Raw genomic sequence first — 21,103 nt, forward strand, 5'->3', positions numbered from 1 at the left:
TGAGTACGAGTTTAGGGAATTATACGATCAAATATGCTACTCCGTACTTAGTACTTGGTGGACTATATTTGGAAGAAAATTTATAGTTTTGTCTTCCTCCTTGTGTAAAGCCGCTTATTTAGTTTTGGTTGAGGAGAAATTAACGAGTGAGAAAAATGGTGGGACTAAATATAAATATACTCTATATACTTCGTATTAAAAGACACGTGTGAAAACACTTGATTAAAAAAATTACTACCTTCGTTACAGGTTATGTGCAACGATTTGACATAAAGCAGAGAGGGAAAATGTCTAATTGTTGCACATAACCTGTAACGGAGGTAGTAAATGGAAAGTTTGTCAACTACAGGTAATAGGCACGAGTCGCTCGACTTATCATTTATCAATACACCATCAAAGGAATTATATTTCTAGTCCACAAACTATTGGGCAAAAAGGTTCGATCAAAAGGATCCTAAGGAGCTAAGCCGCCTCCTTTCTTCAATGGTTGAAAGGGTTCCTTTTTAATACGCAACCGTGAAGGAACTGAGGGATCACTTTGGAAATGGGACCATGGTTAATCTTTATATATCAACTTTTATGCGAGCATTAGACCAAGAACATCAGCTGGCTATGCATAAACAATAAACAGAAGACAATAACATGTGTAAATACTTGATTTACATTAAAGTTATAACGTCTCAAGTGAATAAGACTCAACTAGGACACACTGCAAGGACAAGCTTACAAGGATGAAAAAGGCTCTGATTGCAAAATTGAACCAACCCCGTGTAAACTTTGTGATGCCCCTTTTCCAAATAAAGCCGACTTCCTCGCATCCCAATAATAGTGAATGCTCAACGCAGTGCATCAAAGCTGAAGAGCAATTGCTTGGTCCTCCGGTTCATAAAGTTAGAACAGGAGCAGGCAAGATTTGCAGCACTGATGTCAAATTTGCACCATCAAGAAGTGTTTTTCTTCATGAGCCACACATGGATCCCACTTGATGAGTTATATATGGGTGTAGGCTAGCACTTGATTACTAGGCCAATGGGACAGTGGTCACTACCATTGACATCTGGGAGAATATAGGAGTCATGAACCCTGTCAGCTATTGATCCTGAGACTAGAAAGTAGTCAAGCCGCCATCCTGCATAGTGCAAAAAAAAAAAAAAAAATTGGATCAAGGAATCTGACAATTTCTCTCCACATCAAAGCCAGTTAGCAGCAGAAGAAAATAAAAAGGGAAGAAGTCCTGCTTAAAGGAAGAGAATGATTGTACTACAGCACTATTCAAGGAAGCTGGCTATAGCAAAAGGGAACACCATCGAGATCTGACTGAAGTGAATGCTTTGCACAGAAGGCCAAAAGGCTCAATAACCATGGAGTAAGTGGAATAATATGCAGATATAAAAGCAGTGAGTCTACGTGATTCAAGCAAATCGGCTATGTGAAGACCATCTTTAATCTAACTTGCAAGACGCGTGTGTCAACATAGATCAATACCTCTGTTAGTTTTACGTCCACCATGCCTGTAGCCCCAATAAGTATATCCCACAACATTGGGATGCTGATTTCTGAAAGTGTCCACAAATCCCTGGGACAGGAAGTTCTTCTCAAATGATTCCCTTTCTTCAATTGTAAATCCAGCACTCCTCTTGTTTCCCTGAGGATTTGGGTACCAATTAAGTGAATCAAACACTGCAATATACCTTCCAAACAATGGTGTTTAAGCGTAGACTATCATCATTACCACATTAAAAAGGGCAGGAATCCACCTCATTTCTATCAGATACAGCTTTGCAAAATAGTTTCTTTCAGATACTCAGCTTAGGTGAAATCAGGAACATCACACAATGATGTGCATGCTGGTTGAACAATTATCTTTTGCCTATTCTTATTCCTTAAATTCTCAGAAGTACTGAGAAGTTAAATTAAAATTCACATAAGGCCATAATGGTATTGAAACGCTGCTTTAAAATCTATCATATTGTGAGTGGACAAGTAAAAAGTTTCTAATTACCAGCAACCACAAGGTTGTATGAAAATCTAAGGAATTCTGAATCCATTTACAAGTAAATTTTGCCAAATCAAGGAAAGCAAATATCACAAAATTTGTTAATAATTTCATACAGAGATAAAGATCATCAAGATTGTCACTACTTACAGCAGGGTTATAAATGTCAATCTCTTGATGTGCACAGTTCAGATCACCAGTCAGAATTACAGGTTTTGACTTTTCTAATTCCTGCATCATAATGCAACAAAGATAGAGCACTGTCAAGGATCTATTTGATAATTATGTATACTTAGAGTTACTTTTACCATATATGCAGAACCAAAAGGCAAGCACTGACAACAATTACTATGGAGAGGGAAAAAAGCAGAACAAGTCCCCCTTGCTAACTGAAACCAGCATGCACATCTTAACCACACCAAACAATTTCCAACCAGCTGATATACTCTTGTAAATAATATTTTTTTCTGTGGGTTCTACATTAGCTGCTTTGCATAATGAAATACTCTTAGAATCTCCCGTAAGGTAAATGGTGATATTAGATGTGAAATCAATCAACAAAATGCTAAATTGAATGAATAGACAGAAGCAGCATCAGAGCATTCACAGTTACTGAGTATAATATCAAGACTAAAACACCATAAACACCTACATTCTGTTTCAATCAGACATGGTGCAACATAATATCTTTGTAAATTTAAAATCAGGCATATTGAATCTCAAAAGCAGCAATATGCACATTTGTCAAAGTCATTGAAATTTCATCAAATTAAAAAAAAATATTGGGATTAATATAGAATAAAAGCAAAAAGATGGCAATACTAAACTATAAACACAGTGCATGTACCATACAACAAAAAGAACAAGCATACTTACAAACTCAAACCATCAAGTTTATACAAAAGTTACTGTCACAAAGAAAACTCACAAGTCAGATTACGTGATGAAACACTGCTACAATCAGAAAACATGATGCAAAATTTCAGGGAATACAATCAGAAAACAGTAAACAAAATTTCAGGGAATACAATCAGAAAACAGAAAACAGAAAACAAAAACTTTTTACTCACTAGTCTTTAAGATTATCATTATATGGCTTTAAAGTTGTGGCCAAACTAATAACAATAACACAAAGATCACCACCAAAAAACAGCAAGTCAGCAACACAAAATTGTATAGTTTTGGGGAGAAAATACCAAGACATGAAACTGATTTTATAAGTACAAGGTATAAAATAGTTGCAGCCAAAGCACAGAAAGGTCATAAACAATGGTGCAGATTTACAGCCAATAGATGCCAAAAATAAAAAAAAATTAGGCACAGCGTTATTCAAAATGCTACAAAATTCATCCTTACTTTCACATACTGGCTGAGCGACGGGTCCCATTCTGTAATCCTGTACGACTAATATCAAAAGCATTCATCAACAATGAGAATTGGAATTTCTTAAAATTATACAAACAACTAAGTACAAAACAAAGATTATAGTACAAAGATATGAGATGAAATCAATTACCAATCTCTTGAGACCATCCCCAGAATTGGGAACATATACACACAATAGATAATATGAATCAAACTCTACTGTTACTACACGGCCCTCAGTATCATGATCTGCTATTCCAAGGCCATATTTCACTGACAAAGGTTTAACCTGTAAAACAAATATTAAAATCATGAAGAACAATAACTTGTTCAACACAGATTATTCACAGCCACATTCTTTCTTCTTTGTCTTTACCCATTCATTATTATGAAGAAACACCAAACTTTTAATGTCTAAACCTTCTTTAATGTACTAGAGTTTGAAGTGTGAAAGGAGGTCTCACATATGATCAAGAGGCAAAATGAAGTTCACAACCTTAAAAGCAATTGGGATTATGAATTCTAGATTATGAAAGAGATTTATGATATACAGACATATAACAAATTTTACACAAGTTTGTAATAGGTTATTTATAACAGAAGCCGCAAAAAAATAAGCTCTACTTAGGAGAGGTATTATATATCACTTTTAACAAGGGCCATACCCGTGAAACAATTGCTGTACCAGAGTATCCAGCTTTAGCTATACTACACGTCCAGAAACTGTTTTCATAGCCTTCCAAAAGATCTCTGACTGTTTCAACATCTTTCTCCTGGACAAGGTGCCAGATAATTAAGATACTTATACATCGAAATCAAAACATGTCAAAGCTAATAGCTCTTTAAATTATGTCACAGCAGCCAAAAGATTATGATGGCTCAGATTGTCTATCACAGCGATGGAAAAAGCTTACCAAATAAAAAATTTCAAATTTTAGAAAAAAAAATACTCTACAGTAAGCTCGTAATGGTTTCCTCAAAAGAATTTTCCCTAATGATCTTAAAGGGTTTACCAATCATACATAAAGAGGTTTTAGGTATTTGGCTGTTAAGTGGTTTTTTCACTGTGGCTTTATAATGTGGCAGAACAGCCAAAAAAAAAAAAAAAAAAAAAAAAAAAAAAAAAAAAAAAAAAACACCAACCGGATTTCGAGTGGCCAAAAAGCTAGCATTTGTGACAAAAATGAAAAACTAGCTGGACTAGCTTTTGGTCTTTCTTTATTAATTACCTTGTTTAATGATTTAATTGTAACTCTAAAAGCCAATCAAGCTTCCCTATAACAACCATATGATATCTGTAGGTAACCAAAAGTCGAACTTCAACAGGAACTAGTAATTTAAAGACTTGCCACAATAATTTGTCTTAGTGAAATCAGAGTCACAAAGAGCATGACAAGAATTAAAAGAATAAAACTTGCCTGTAATTTGGTCTCCTGCAAGCACAAAACATCAAAATCCTCTCTTTGGGCAAGCTCAAGTGCAGAGAATCCCTCCAACTTGAGTAATGCCCTCAAACCATTTACATTCCAAGACAACAGCTTCACAACATTAGAATCACGTGTAAGAGGAGGTGGCCTCATGGTTTTTGGATTATAAGCAACCCAACCTTTCTGAGGCTTTTTGTGGGCAAACCTTGTCCATGGTTCCTTCTCATAAGAAGATTCATTAACCTCTTGAGAAACTTCCACATGAACGCTAGCAGAACCTGCAGCCACTTTTCTTTTTGTAGTACGCTTTTTTCCTGCAGCAAAATGCCAATTTACCAGCTCATGAGTGTACAGGTGCAAGTTTGCATATTCTAAGGGGCAAGGGTGAACAAGAGCAGAAACAACATCAATTTAAAGGGAAACAATACTTCTGACAGACACAATAATTAAGAAGATGACATACCAGAGACATCACTAGTCTCTACGGATGTACTTTGCTTCACGGTCTTGATGTCGATATCAACATCCAAAGTCTCATCAGCAACATCTTTTTCATTTGTTTTACTCCGTTTACGTTGTGGTGAGCTAATTTGATTTGATACATTCTCCTCTAAAGATTCATTCTCACTTAGCAAAGAAATTTTACCTGTGTCCAAGTAATACATCTATGACCTTAAAACCACATAGAGATGCCATACTAAAGCAACAAAAAGAACCAAATTCATCATCAATCAAAATGCACTAATATAACAAGGGGATAAAAATCAAACAGCTTAAAGTTCATACCATCAATGCCCTCTTCCAAAATAGTTTTCAAAGCCGAAACAAGCTCTTGTTTGCGACCTTTGCTGGATGCTCCAACATTCCTAGCCGGACACACAACACACCACCCATTAACATACAATTTACAATTTTTTTTTTTGAATAGTACAATTTACAAATTTAATAAAATGCATAAATAACACTTCCTCCGTCTAGATTTAATTGTCACATTACAAGTTCAAATAACACTATCAAAGCAACCATTAATTTCGGGGCGGAGGGAGTACAACCAACCTAAAACATAAAGCTACCAAATTTTTGTTCAAGGGTTTCACAAAAAACATAAAGCTACCAAGTATTGTATTAAAAAAGAAATCGCCTTTTAACCCAAAAAAAAAAAAATTTAAAAAATCACCTTAATGCAGTTCTAAGCTCTTGAACTGTCATATTCTCCAGCTTTCCTGGGTCATTTTTTATGCTCAAAATTTCAGCTAATTTGCTTCCAACAACAGCATTTTCCTGAACAAGTGCAATACAAAACATTAATCAATCCACCAACAAAAAATTAAAATCCCAAACAAAAAAATGGAAAACCCCAACTTTTAAATTATAGAAAAAACCAACATTTGAAACATTTTTCTGAGAATTTGGACTAGCATCAACTGACAATTTTGCCGATTTCTCGTTTTTACCAGAACCCATTGCTCGTACTTGAATCGCAAACAACCCTTGTTGAATTTTGAGATTTTTCTGGAACCCTACACAACTGCAAGTTTTGAATTTTTAGAAATTGGGCATAGAATTTATTGCTGAGGTTTTAATTTGATAATTTAATTGAGAAATAAAAGGTGAAATTAGAAAAGGGGATGACCTAAAATTGATGAAATTTCGAAACCCTAGTAGCATAATGTTGGACACATTGAAGAGAATATGAGAATGGCGCGCAATTAACACTTAACTGCCGTTATTCGTCAGTGTGACTGTGGACTGTGTGGAGAGACGGAAGCTGTTACAATTTTTTTTTTTTTTTTTTTTATTATTATTTAAAGTTGGGGTTTCAGTAGGAACACTTTGGGTGGGGATCCTTTACACTCCTCTTTCACTTTTAAATTGTCTAACACGCAAATACTAGACTAAGAAAAAAAATGTGAGGGTTGAGGTCCAAGCTAATATACAAAGTTGATACATCTATCAGGGGATAAATTGGTCATATTTTCAATGAAATCGAGGTTAGGGGTTAATTTGTAATCACAAATTCAAAATAGTTTTTTCCTCAAATTTCCGTTCTCACATCACGACCAAGATAACTTAAAATTTCATTTTCTTCCTCTACATGTGCCACCATTGTTGGAGATGCTGCTACAAAGGAGATGTTTTCCTTAAGGAGTTAATATATGGTCATATTTTATACTCTTTGCTACTGGGGTATCTTTTTGTTCCACAACAAAGCAGCGTTGGGGTCATTGTTGTTGAGAAAGGATGGAATAAAAAGAAGATGACAGGAAAAAGAGGAAGAGGGGAAGAGGAAGGCCTTTGTACGTAGTTGATCCGCGGAACGGTGGAGAGATGGTGGTGGTTGTGATGGTGATGTAATGATGGATTTGGTTAATTTTATTGTAAAAAAAAAAAAAAAAAAAAAAAAAAAAAAAAAAAAAAGTTGCATAAAATATTTCTCAAAGGCAAAAGCTAACGAACACTTGGGGTGTTGAATAAGCTAAACCACCATATAGATCGCTTATGTTCAGCCAAGTCTTATCACAGGGGTCATACTCTTCCAGGTACACCCGTCATACTCTATCAATTATTTCATTGGTATTAATTTTGAGAAGAAATTCCGGCATCAGAAACCCACGAGAAACCAATAAATCAGTAGAAATATTAAATTAAAATTTACATTAATTACACTGTTTGACGCGTGATTTCGACATGCATTTTTCAAATTAATGCTACTTTAAGAAATATTTTAAATGTTTATCTAACGCCCGAGGGTGTTCGTTTGCACGTAGGATCCTTTCTCAAAATATATTATTCAAGGTGTTATACGGAGTAATAATTTATACATCAATGCAAATAATTAGGGTTTTTTCTCTTACGTTGAAATTCAGTTCAGTTCAGCTCAGTTCAGTTCAGCTCAGTCCAGTTCACTTCAGTTCAGCTCAGTTCAATTCAGCTCTAATTTCCTTCTCTTATAAAATATTCAGTTCAATTCAGCTGAATTCAGTCAATGAGAACAGGCCCTTAGTATTGATAACTTTATTACCCATTTCGAATTGATACAGTAATACTCTGTATTTAAGATTAATATTTACACTAAAATACTCAAATCAAAAGAGTAATAAATAAACAAGAACATTTTAGGTATTCTAATAATCTACCTTAGCTTGGTAATAATAAATTATATAAAGGAGTATGTAAGTGATCAAAACCTGGAATCAAATATTGTTTACAACATCAATTCATCGCTTAACTCTCTAATCACCATTAAAGATTCCTGAAATGAATTATTATATATATCTATCTAATTTGCAATTCTAGAACTCAAATCTCTAATATTGTTATTTTACACCGGTGCCTAAAATGAGAGAAGGTTAGACTATGTATCATATGTATGTGTATTGTTATATCCATAGTAGATTGATCTTCGTGACCTAACTTATTATTCCAAGAATAATATAAATACTTTGTATAATTTCCTTATAATCATGTTCTATATTTGATGATGATTAGAGATTAAGGTGAAGTAGTGCTTGCTGAAGACATTAATGACGCAAAAATTCCTGATTCCTTTAACTTCTGCATAATCACCTGTGAGAATTATGGTAAGAAATAAGTATTAATATGGATTTTGTTGGCGCACAAATTAAATATTGAAACGGTCATATATTTCATAAAGAATGTTTATGGTATATGAAGTCACCTTGGGAGTATAAATACGAGTAAAAATTCCATATTTCAAAAATTTTAGGTTCACATTTTCGTTATTCCACACGACATGGTCTTGGTACCTACATAAGAAATAAAATTAGACCTAAAAAATCACATATACAAACTTATAATTATTTGCCAATCAAAGTACTAATACATAACACTAAGGAATACTTTAGCGATATCAATATGCATGCGTGATTAACAATATCAATATGCATGTGTGAAAATGTGAGGTATTTGTATTTTTGTTTAATTTGTTCTCTTGGTACGTGACAAAGAATTTAGGGTTTGTTCTCTTCGGATTATTTTTAGTTCAGTTCAGTTCCAATAAGTTCAGTTCAGTTCTTATTTTCCTTCTCTCATAAAATTTTCAGTTCAGCTCCAATAAGTTCAGTAAAGTCAATCAGAACAGACCCTTAATAAAGCTCGATCTTTTGAGTACTTTAATTAAAAAAACTTTTTACTTAGTTTGTAATACTTAAATTTTAGTTAGCGAGCATATATTGATATATATATGTAAAAAAATAATAATAAATAAATAAAAAAAATAAAAAAGGGAAAGAAAATGTTGTGTGTACGTATTTTCTCACCATTGAAGCATTCCTTCTTGTGTTTCCGTAGAAGCAACAATAAATGCCTGTAGTTTTATAAAAATTTCTTCACAGTTAGAGGCCAAAATGAAGAAGAGAGGACAATGAGAAGTAAAAGAACAAGATACATACATTTCTATCAAAATCCAACCAAAAACATCTTTTGACATCGTCTTTTGTAGGCTGGCATTTACATCTATCACGCCTTGAAGTTAAGTCGGAAAATCTTGCGTATGTATAGTGCAAAATTGCAGCTTCCTTTAAGTCTATCTCTCTGTCATTGATCATCAGGAAACTCTATTACTCCTCATAAATTACACAAGGTGTGTAAGTGAGGTGCCATATAAACTAAACAAGGTGTGTAGGTGTTAAAACTAGCTCAACTGGCCTAATCTGAAACCAATTCGAACAAATTAAAACTTGATTCAGATCCATTTTGACTTTTATACATGTATGGACAAAATAATTTAACATGACTTATATGTGAAATAGACAAGGCTAGACCTTACCGAACCTACCCAATATACATACTTCCTCCGTTCTTTTATTATTGCACCACTTGCCTTTTTATGAAGTTTTACAAATATTGCACCATTTCCTCTTTAGGAAAAAAAATAATTTGTGTTCACACTACAAATACCCAATATACCCTTGTTTTTTCACACTTACTTTTTAATTTATCAATATGCCACATGGGCAATTTTGTATTTTTACCATTCTCTCTCTTACTTTTTTCCACTACCATAATATTTGTACCCAACCCCTATGGTGCAATAATAAAAAAACGGAGGAAGTATATACTTTCCAGGTCTTGGGCCCGGGTGATAACCCACCTTAGCTTGTATGGCTGCACGCACACTCCACATTAGTATGATGTTGTCCGCTTTGGGTCTAATCCACACGGATTTGTTTTTGGAAACACTTTTTCAAACAAACTCATACTAATGAAGCCTGTACTCACTTATAAGGTCGAAACTAGCTATTCACTTCCTTATTTAATTAGTCAGGTATTATTTAGCATAAACATACAAGATGACATAAATTGGTTATACTTTGTATATACTTGTATATGAATAGGAGGATGAAGCATACTTTGGTTGTTTGACATAGTTATACCATCGATGTGCACCATTTGGGCGAAGGTGATCTTGTATTCTTGCTGCTGATTTTCCATTTCCATAAGTAAGAAAATAGTTTGGGTTTCCTCGAGCTGCCAACTTGTACAATTTGAAATTTGTATCATTTGGAAGATGAGCGAAATTTTTTTTGAACAATGAAACCTATATTATTCGGGATGACTTTAGAATTTAGATGTAGGAATCAAGCTATAGTATATAGATAAGTTGAAGTGAACCTTACCTCAATGAAAGGCTCTTTAATGTCATCCCTCTCAACCGCACTTTCCTGAAACCAAAATAAAATAAGTCAGTTGTAAAAAAGTTTAAAATATTTAGAAAGCATTTTAGCCTCAGTTCATTTTTCAATTTTTAAAAGACTTTTTTTCAGAAACTACCTAATACAATCTAAAATATGTGAGAAACTACCGTATAAAAAAATGTTGTAAGAAACTACCTTATAAAAGGTAAATGTTGTAAGGTACTGCCTTTGGCCGAATTCTCACCGTTAATCTAATTTTAAGGCATTGACCTACCTCAAAACACCCCCCGAAACCACCACAGAGATTGCTTTTCAAGGTGATAAGGTTATTTTGGGGTGGTTAGAAGATATTTCGAGTTTGTGAGATAGTTTGATTTCGTGATTCGAGATGTTGATTTTTGGGGTTAGAGGTGGTGGTTTTGGGATTGGAGGGTGGTTTCGGCTTGATGAAGACAATTTCAAGTAGGCTGTGTTGGTTTTGGGGTGAAAGCGGTGGTTTTGAGGATGTTTTGAGGTGGGTCAATGGTGGATTTCCGAAAGAGGTGGTATTTTACAACAATTAACATTTTGTTATGTAGTTTCTTACAACATTTTTCCTTTTATTAGGTAAATTTTTACAACATTTTTTTATTAGGTAGTTTCTCACAAAATCCAGGGCTCTGATACCATGAAAGAGAGTATTATAGGCCATGGCTTATGTATTCCCTTATGTCAAATATAATTACTTGCATAATAGTATAGAAATATGTATATGTAGACTAACTATTAAAAGTATATATTATAGGACAATTTAGATATTCCAATTCAATTAGTTCATGCAATTATACTTTTTTTGGTCGAATAATATGATGTCCTTACATTATTATGCTCACTATCCATTGGTAGCTAGTAGCCCCAATCAAACTAATAAGACAAAAATTAAAAAAAAAAATATAAATAAAAGAAGAAGAAAGAAGGACAACATATTTAATCAAGATATTCGCAATGATGATCTTATTTTGAAGGATACTTACATAATTAGAAAGTACGATTGCATCAACATCACTTGGAACCTTAGCTAATAACTCTGCTACCGAGTAGTTTTGAGTCCCTGCAGGATGCACGAGCTCATCAGTGTCAATATGGAATATCCACTCCATCCCAGAATCCTGCATGAACAGGAACGATCAACATTACAAAACATAATAAAGGCATCAATTTATCAGCTCAAGGAAATGTGATGCATAATTGGATTGATTTTAATTTGTTAGGTCATACAGTGTCATACATATATACAAAGTACAATATAGTAAGAGTTAAGTTTTATAGTACATACCCTCGCCATGACTATAGCCATTTCCATGTTTAGGGTTTGCTTCACAAACAATTCGCCGTTGCATGGCTTGTGAAAGGCATTTGAAAGCCAAGTCTCGTTCCAAATTCGACTGGCAAACCAAAATTAGGAGGAAAGCATGTGAAGATTTTTTCTAGGATTTTCTATGCACTCTTAGGTTGTTCCTTATATATATATATACCTCAAAGTTGCAAGTAAATGTTAACGGAGGTAGTATATATATATATATATATATATATATATATATATATATATATATATATATATATATATATATATTTGAGACCAATTCATAAAATAATCAATCATGATCGAATAACACATTATTGGAAAATTCAATAGCATTATTTCAATCAACTACACAATTTATAAACTTTAGAAGAGAACATTGTCAACATATTAGGTCTAGGCACAAACCTTTTAGCTTGTTGTTTTTCTAATTCAATTGTTCTTGGTATAACTTTTACACCCTGAAACAAGATGACATATTCACTTCTTATCAAACATAATAAGACCATAATACGTACGTAGTATATATTTTCGACAATAATCTTGCAAATCAAACGCAAATTAAAATAGTTCTTATTATCAGAAAACTATTTTTAAAAAAAAAAATAAAATTACTTACTGGAATAGACTCAAGTACTTTGGTTGCATTATGGGTTGCAGCCTTCCCTTCAACAAAGAGGAAAAAGTTGGAAATGCCAACAACCTTATGAAACAAGATCCATGACAATATATCCTCTAGTCTAGCTGACGTTGTTGAAGTTATACATATCTAACACAATTTCAAATAACTTTATTAATTATTATATGTAAATGAGAATTATATTTATTCATAAATACTACTTCCGGATCATATTATAATATTATATGCAATTTTGGGATATTATTTGTGATATATAAAAAATTCCAAAGTTATATATAATACGATCCGAAAGTAGTAGAATGTATGTAATTTAAGAAAAAAAAAAGTCAAAATCATAAAGTCAGGCACAAAAAGTCAAACTTAGGAGTGATTTGTAAATTTTACCACAAAACACTCATCCAAAACATTGGTTAAAAACTTAAAATTAAACATCTTTTTACCGTGTAAAAAGTCAAATGTCACCTTATACAATTTAAAAACCAAAATCACATAAAATTCAAAGAAAAAGGCTCAAAGAAGCTAACCTTTGGTGTAAGAACAGAGTCATTGTTCATAAACTTGAAACTACTTAAACCAGAGGAAGCATTTGATGAAGAATTCAACTTCGCCGGAGCCGGGGTAGTACAAGTGATCGGACGGTCTAACGACAACCGTGTCAACGGATCGATGCCACCGCCTCGCCATTGAAGAAAGAAGGTTAATATTAACACAAATGAAGGGAGAAGAATGAGAAGTAAAAGGTGTTTATTGATGAATTTTTTTATGGTATGATATGAAGAAATAGGAGCTTGGCTAATAAGATTCACCATTGTATGTAATATTCAAAGGTTTTAGAACAAATAAACAAAATAATGAGAGAAAGAATATTTATTTATATATGAAGAATATGTATTAATTAAATTGTTACAAGTTGATTTATATAGTTTTACTAGTTTAATTTTATTTATTAAGATAAATATAAACTAAAATTAAAGAAGTGGTAAACCATTGACTAGAGAATGTGAAGGTGGAGGGAGGCAAGGTAATGTGAAGTTGTATTTTTTAATGTGTAATTATTATGTAAGGCCATGTTAGTGTATGACTAAAGAATTAAGATTATTAGCTGTTGATTTATTCAATATTCTTTTCTTTTTTTTTTTCTTCATCATTTAAGCTTGTAATCTGTTTTATTATTTGCTAGTTGCCTCTATTATTTTCAAATTTCAACATATATAAGGTGAAGGTTGGTTACTTATCACTGATGGTTTTTAGTTTTTTGTCTAAAAATTATACAATAATGAAAGTTGTAAAATGAGGTTTTATTACGCATAAAAGGTCATGTTCTCATCACCTCAATTTCATTAGACAAGTGATTGTGACTAATTTTTACTAGTGTATACTGTATATGGTATGATAATTTATCAAGTCATTTTTTCATATTGAGTTATTATTATTTAATACAATATCTTTCTCGAGATAATCAATTGATATAGTGAAGATTTGAATTTGATTTTGATCTTTATAGAGTTATATATGAAAAAAGAGAATAATGTTGAAAAGTTTGATTTTTTTTTTTTTTTTTTTTTGGAAACTTTTTTTTGAATAGTTTAAATATATTCATGAATTGATCATATAGTATTATTACAAGAGTATGAGCCTAATACAAACTCTATGATTTACTAAACAATATAAAAGAATCAAATAAATTAATGATAACATAATGTAATATCAAAGATATTTACGTAACACAATATCTCCAATTATACCAAAAATAACAAAATAATATGGATCTTATTCAACCAATATTGGTGGCCATGTGTCCAATGATAGGGACTATTAACGGAGACCCATTTTCATTATAGTTGAGTTCAATTTAGTCTACTATAAGCTAATTTCGTTAAATAACAATTCCTCTTACATGTGAGTTGTGACTAATTATACCACATCGAGATAAAAGAAACCAAGAAAGGATGACAACATATTTTTAGGCATAATTGAGAACTAATAATGTACCACACTACTACGCCTAAGCACTTTGAATGTAATTAATGATTTAATCACCAATTTTCAGAGAAAGTGGAAACATTGAGTAAACTCCAGTTCCAAATATTACTGGAGCTGGAGGATCTGCGCCCAAAAATGTGGGTTTACTTGGACCGAAAGTTAACATATTAATGATTAACTCCTTTAATTATACTTCATCTTATTTATTTCTATTTTAGTAAATCCATTTTCATTGTACATGTTTGCCAATGTGTGCACTTTAATGTTAATATTTTTAATGAATTACAAAATTATGAAAAGTCAATAGTTTGAAACTGTATAGTGAGATGAATATAACAAAATACAACATGACTATACTTTTTGATGTAATAATTTTCAAATAATTGAGAGAGATTGTTATAAACACTTGATTGCTCATTTAATCATCAAATGGAAAAAAAAAAAAAAAAACTTTGGATTGTGCACCTTGTACCCCGGTACATGTATATAATAATTTTCAATCGGTAATAGACTGATAGTAAAAGTGAAATTTGTAAATTGTGCCAAAATCAAGAAGTTTATTTCAATAATAAAAAGAAACAAAGGGGCAATTAAGTACATGGTTACCTCCTTAAGTTTCTCCAAAGAATAAAATTCTCTAAATTACTATAACTATATTCTCTAATATTTGCATAGTTGTATGCTTTATACATAATTACATATCAACGATAGATTTAACGTGACTATAAATATTTTTGATGAAGAAAATATTTTCATTCGCGGTGATGATTTAAAATTCAAGGTGAAGTGTCTTATGCCGATGAGATTATAGAAGCAAAAACACCGGATTCCTTTAACTTCTGAATAATTACCTGTGAAAACATTTTTTTTTATGAATGAGACATCGAGATCTATTGTAGCAAAATACTTCGTATAATTTAAGTGTATAGAGAGAGATCACAAAGTAATTTTTGTCGGTATGGAGACTTACCATGGGAGTATAAATACGAGTAAAAATACCATATTTCAATAATTTACGGTTCATTTTATCATTATCCCACACCACATGGTCACGATACCTACATACATAAGAATGAAGTGTAAGATCGAATTAGACCAAAACAATAGATCTACTTATAGGTGTAGTTTGATCAATATTTAACTACTAATTCTATGATTTAATTCATTTATTTTTGATAGAGTATAAAACATATTCTTAAGCCTCAACCATCAGCTTAAGCGTTTGGTTGAGATAGTCTTTTTAACATGGCTCTGATACCATGTTAACGGGTCATCTCAACCAAAAGTTTAAATTGATGGTTGAGGTCCAGGAAAATAATTTATACTCTATCAATTTTTAAAGATTTTAATGGTCAAAGTTTGCTTACTAAGCTAGAACTTGAAACAGAAAAACCAACTCTATTTAGATGGAATGGTTGGACTACGATACAATATCAAGATTATACATTTGTACATACGTGAATAATTTGGGCGTGTTCTCTTACCATTGAAGCATTCTTTCATGTGTTTCAGTAGAAGAAATAATAAATGCCTGAAATTCAGCAAGTCAATTTTCATTAGAAGCAATAATAAACATGAAAATCCAAGAATTATTATAAGGAGATGATGATGAATAAGTTGTAACATACAGATCTATCGAATTCCAACCAAAAGCATCGCTTCACATCCTCTTCTGTAGGTTGGCAATTGCATCTATCGCGCCTTGAAGTTAAGTCGGAGAATCTTGCATATGTGTAGTGCAAAATTGCAGCTTCATCCAATGTGATCTCTCTATCAATGGTTATCAAGATACAACATTGGTTACTAAATATTTGATGTTTATGTTACATACGCGTGCATATATAATCATGCTAGGACTTGTTAGTTATTGTATTGATAGCTAGCAAATTTAACTAAAAATATTATGATGCTTTTTATCAAAACGGATGAATAATGGATTTTTTTTTCCATCTATTAAAATATGGAATATTAAAATATTTCATTTAATTAGTTATTTTACTGATATGGCATGATTGTTATGGAGAGAGGGAGTAATTAAATTTTAAACAAATGAGGCATGCATGGTGGAGTGATGAGCCAAAAGATTTAAGGCGTGTTCTGATTTACTAATATAAATTGAGCTAAACTGAACTGAACGGATTATTTTATGAGAGAAGGAAATTAAGAACTAAACTGAACTTATTGGAGCTGAACTGAACTGAAAATAAGGTGAAGAGAACAAGCCCTAGTGCAAATCTTGTAATTTGATACGTTACATTTATCTATACTTACTATGAAATCATTTATCTTAATTATAAGAAGAGGCTAATTAATACTCCATCCGTCCCCGAAAGAACGACCCATTTGGGTTGATTTAGCGGGTATTAAGAAACTTAATTTGCAGTATAAATGTATGAGAAAATACAAATCAACAATAATTTGCAATTAATACCTAGAGAGATGGCACAAAGATCTGAAAAAATATATATACAAGGGTAAAATAGGGAGAAGGAGCTATATGACAAAAATATCTGAGGATATATTGATAATTTTGTGATTTTAAGATGTTGGGAAAAACAAATGGATCATTCTTTTTGGGACTAAAATTAGGCTAAATGGGTCGTGTTTGGGGGTATTTTATGTCCTTCGGGAGAGTTACAATTTCCTAGCAGACTTCCTTCTTACGCCTGTACCTGCACAAGTAACGGAGACTCCGGATGGGGGTGGGAGTTCCGCCTCCGAAGATTAAGTTAGTATCTTTTCGAAGTGGAATAAGAACGATAAAAGCTTCTCGGTTCGAGAGCGTTTCAGTAGGTTTGGGCTTTGTTTGTTTTTTGTGTGGTTGCAATTAATGTGTGTTCTCCATAAATGAGGTCTACCCTTACTATTTATAGTAAGGGAGAACTGTACCTCAATTAGGGTACAAGGGACACGTGTCGCAAAGGGATTGGGCCTTTGCAGACCGTTGAAAGATTGACACGTGTCAAGCCTTTATTGGGCCACGTGTCTTAGGGTATTTTCACCCTAAACATCTGCCCCTCACAGGTGAGATGTGGCAAACTCACGTGTCATCTGTGACAGACGTAGGGTGCATGGGGTAAGTGACGGTTCGTCTGCTTCCCCCCCTTTTTTTTTTTTTTTTTGAATTTCAAATTTTCGTGCAGAAGGTGACTGTTCGCCTTCTGCCTCTTTCTATAAGTAGGGTGGCTACCTCTTTCCTCCGCATTTTTTATTTTCTTCAAATTTTTTCAAAAATTTCCTGAGAAGAAGCTCTGATACCGGCTGCTTCTTTCAAGACTTTCGAGCATCCGGTTTTCGCAAGAACTTGACATCTGCCTTCCGGCTGAGTGCGGATTTAGTAAGGTACCGTCTGCTTTCTCCCTCTTTTTGCCCCTAGATTAAGGACCTCACTCGGCATTTTGCCGCCTGGGTATATTTTGTCCAAAATTTCTGAATTACCCCTACCTCATCCGGGATTTCCCGTGTGAGGTTTTTGAAATATTTCCCTTGTAAAATGCCCTCATCCGTCATTTTGCCGCATGGGGCTGGCTTGGGACAAGTCCAAAAATCCCCCTCATCCGGCGTTTTGCCGTCTGGGATGTTTAATATACTCCCATCCGGCATTGTGCCGCATGGGACCCCTTTGAGCCAACTTTGTTTTTATTCAGACTAGTCATAAGTAACCCCATCCGGCCTTTAGCTGTATAGGGGTGGTTTGATCAACCTTTGCTTTCAAACATCATTCAAATGGCCCCCATCCGGCATTTAACCGTATGGGGGTAGTTTGAGCAGCCTTGGCTTTTTCTCAAATATCATTCAAATTGCCCCCATCCGGCATTTAACCGTATGGGGGTAGTTTGAGCAGCCTTGGCTTTTTCTCAAACATCATTCAAATTGCCCCCATCCGGCATTTAACCGTATGGGGGTAGTTTGAGCAGCCCTGGCTTTTTCTCAAACATCATTCAAATAGCCCCCATCCGGCATTTAACCGTATGGGGGTCGTTTGAGCAGCCTTGGCTCAAACTTTTTCAAATTTCCCCCATCCGGCTTTTAACCGTAGGGGGGTCGTCTGAGCAGCCTTTAGCTTTTTCTCAAACATACAAATAGCCCCCATCCGGCTTTTACCCGTATGGGGGTCGTTTGAGCTTCCTTGGCTCAAACTTTGTTTCAAATTGCCCCATCCGGCTTTTAACCGTATGAGGGTCGTTTGAGCAGCCTTGGCTTTTTCTCAAACGTTGTTTAAATTGCCCCCATCCGGCGTCTAACCGTATGGGGGTTGTTTGAGCAGCCTTTAGCTTTTTCTCAAACATACAAATAGCCCCCATCCGGCTTTTACCCGTATGGGGGTCGTTTGAGCTTCCTTGGCTCAAACTTTGTTTCAAATTGCCCCCATCCGGCTTTTAACCGTATGGGGGTCGTTTGAGCAGCCTTGGCTTTTTCTCAAACGTTGTTTAAATTGCCCCCATCCGGCGTCTAACCGTATGGGGGTTGTTTGAGCAGCCTTTAGCTTTTTCTCAAACATACAAATAGCCCCCATCCGGCTTTTACCCGTATGGGGGTCGTTTGAGCTTCCTTGGCTCAAACTTTGTTTCAAATTGCCCCCATCCGGCTTTTAACCGTATGGGGGTCGTTTGAGCAGCCTTGGCTTTTTCTCAAACGTTGTTTAAATTGCCCCTATCCGGCGTCTAACCGTATGGGGGTTGTTTGAGCAGCCTTTAGCTTTTTCTCAAACATACAAATAGCCCCCATCCGGCTTTTACCCGTATGGGGGTCGCTTGAGCTTCCTTGGCTCAAACTTTGTTTCAAATTGCCCCCATCCGGCATTTAACCGTATGGGGGTCATTTGAGCAGCCTTGGCTCAAACATTGTTTCAAATTGCCCCCATCCGGCTTTTAACCGTATGGGGGTCGCTTGAGCAATTTCCAGTCCATCTCTGCTAACCCTCATCCGGGACTCCACCGCTTGGGGAGCTTTTGAATGAGTTTCTATCAAATACGTCTGATCTATGTATCTTTATTTCAGCTTTAAACACATTCGGAGACTTCCGCCTGTGAAGGTTTCAAGCAATCAACTCAGCAAATTTCAACCTCCAAAGGTACCGTCTGCACCCTGTTTCAATTCTTTTTGTTAATTTTCCGGTTGCATAGATAGGATATGGACCCTTCAATTATACACTCGGCACAGCCTACGACTGCTGTCAGGCGGTCACCAGGCACGGCTGAGTCTAGGACTGGGACTGCCGTCTGGGGGTATTTGGGCGAACCTTCACCTACCTCGAATCCGACCGTCTCTGTTCATGTGCAGGACAGAATGGCTCGGATAAGATGGACGGCAGTTGACCCGGATTACAAGTCCGACGACGCAGCCGAAGATCCGGCTGATCCCAGAATCGAGGACCAGACGGCAGGACCGTCTGGTGAAATTCCTTTGGAAGAAACCCTGGGGACTCGTCAAGATTCCCCGAGCGGTCCGAGCACACCGGGTGACAGCATATTGGAAGACTCTGATTCTAATGCCGAAGGATCCGGCGATGAATCTGCTGGAGAAGAGTCTGGGTCCGAATCTGAAGCCCCTGCACAGGAGGCTGAGCCTATTGATGAGGAGGCCTACAAATGGCCGGCTAAGGGGGATCCGACTGACATGACCATGTCTGCAAGAGACGTGGTCACCCTTACTGCAACCCTTCCTGCCTTTCTTTTTAAAAGGAAACCAGTTGGGAAGGACTGGGAAATAAGAGTCCCGCCTGTTAATGCAGCCGTCGTATGGACGGACGACTTGGACCATGCCGATGATTTTTTCAGCTGTTATGAGGCGGCATTCAAAGCAGGCCTCCGGTTCCCCCTTCACCCCTGCATCAAGGACATATTGCTGGGGTATGACTTGGGCGTATGGCAATTGACTCCTAACTCTTGGGTCAATATTTTGGGGTACATTGCCGCATGTTAGCTGCAGGAGGTGAACCCCAGTTGGGAGGCTTTTGCACACATGCATTACCTCAGCCGGGCTCCGGGTGGGTGGAATGCCTGGTACACCCTTACCACCAACCAAGAATACATGATGACTTTGGAGAAGCCATCAAAGTGGACCAACTGGAAGAGAAAATTTTATGTCGTCTCTTCTCCTTCCACTTCCCTAAATCACCGGCTGCGGCGGTATAATAAGCACCCGGCATTGCTGGGCAAAAAATGCGCGCTCCCGAAAGTGCCGTCTGAGGCCTGGGACCAAATAATGGAGACGGGTCTCTTCCTCAAAACGACCCATCTGATGGAGGACGGTAGTGAAATCATCGTCCCAAAGTTCTGGGTACCCCTCCCGGAATGGTTCAGGGACGAGTCCTTCTTGTCCCTTTGCAATCTAAGTTCAATGTTTAAAAAGAGTAGGTTCATTAACCCATCCGGTATTCTGACGCCTGATTATGCGTACACGCTCTAACTCGAATCTCCCTTTTTGCAGGTAAAGCTAAAAGAATGGTGCCTCCTGAAAAGACACCTGCCTTCTCAGCTATTGAGCTGAGAAAGAAGCAAATCGAAGAGAAGAAGGCGGCACTGGCCGCCAAGAATGCTGGGGTAAAACCTCTTCCATTTCTTACCGGATGACATATGATGAGCTGCCTTTGTTTCTAACTGATTGCTTTGTTTTGACTATTTTCAGGGTGGAACCCAAGGCATGCCAAAATCACTAGCAAGCATGCACAAAAGACCGGCTGGTGTGATA

At 35.4% G+C, this 21,103-nt stretch overlaps 2 protein-coding genes across 2 annotated transcripts; both read right to left on the reverse strand.

Annotated features, from left to right (window-relative positions):
- Positions 1–607: 607 nt before the first annotated feature.
- On the reverse strand, positions 608–7,439 carry LOC110691580 (DNA-(apurinic or apyrimidinic site) lyase, chloroplastic-like). The gene is made up of 12 exons (XM_021868520.1): positions 6,422–7,439; positions 6,175–6,316; positions 5,966–6,069; positions 5,575–5,654; positions 5,252–5,434; positions 4,780–5,102; positions 4,027–4,134; positions 3,513–3,650; positions 3,353–3,400; positions 2,147–2,227; positions 1,486–1,645; positions 608–1,129 (listed from the first exon to the last, which is right to left on the reverse strand). Exons 1-12 carry the CDS (start codon positions 6,454–6,456, stop codon positions 1,008–1,010), a joined length of 1,524 nt encoding a protein of 507 aa, XP_021724212.1. The 5' UTR covers positions 6,457–7,439; the 3' UTR covers positions 608–1,007.
- Positions 7,440–7,920: 481 nt separating this feature from the next.
- Positions 7,921–13,443, reverse strand: LOC110691581 (glycosyltransferase-like KOBITO 1). Its single transcript, XM_021868521.1, has 11 exons — positions 12,952–13,443; positions 12,407–12,556; positions 12,196–12,248; positions 11,761–11,869; positions 11,459–11,593; positions 10,428–10,472; positions 10,161–10,348; positions 9,201–9,342; positions 9,069–9,115; positions 8,468–8,555; positions 7,921–8,355 (listed from the first exon to the last, which is right to left on the reverse strand). Exons 1-11 carry the CDS (start codon positions 13,234–13,236, stop codon positions 8,281–8,283), a joined length of 1,317 nt encoding a protein of 438 aa, XP_021724213.1. The 5' UTR covers positions 13,237–13,443; the 3' UTR covers positions 7,921–8,280.
- Between the last annotated feature and the right edge of the window lie 7,660 nt (positions 13,444–21,103).

Source organism: Chenopodium quinoa, unplaced genomic scaffold (genome assembly GCF_001683475.1).
Source record: "Chenopodium quinoa cultivar QQ74 unplaced genomic scaffold, ASM168347v1, whole genome shotgun sequence".
In the NCBI taxonomy this organism is placed as follows: Eukaryota; Viridiplantae; Streptophyta; class Magnoliopsida; order Caryophyllales; family Amaranthaceae; genus Chenopodium; species Chenopodium quinoa.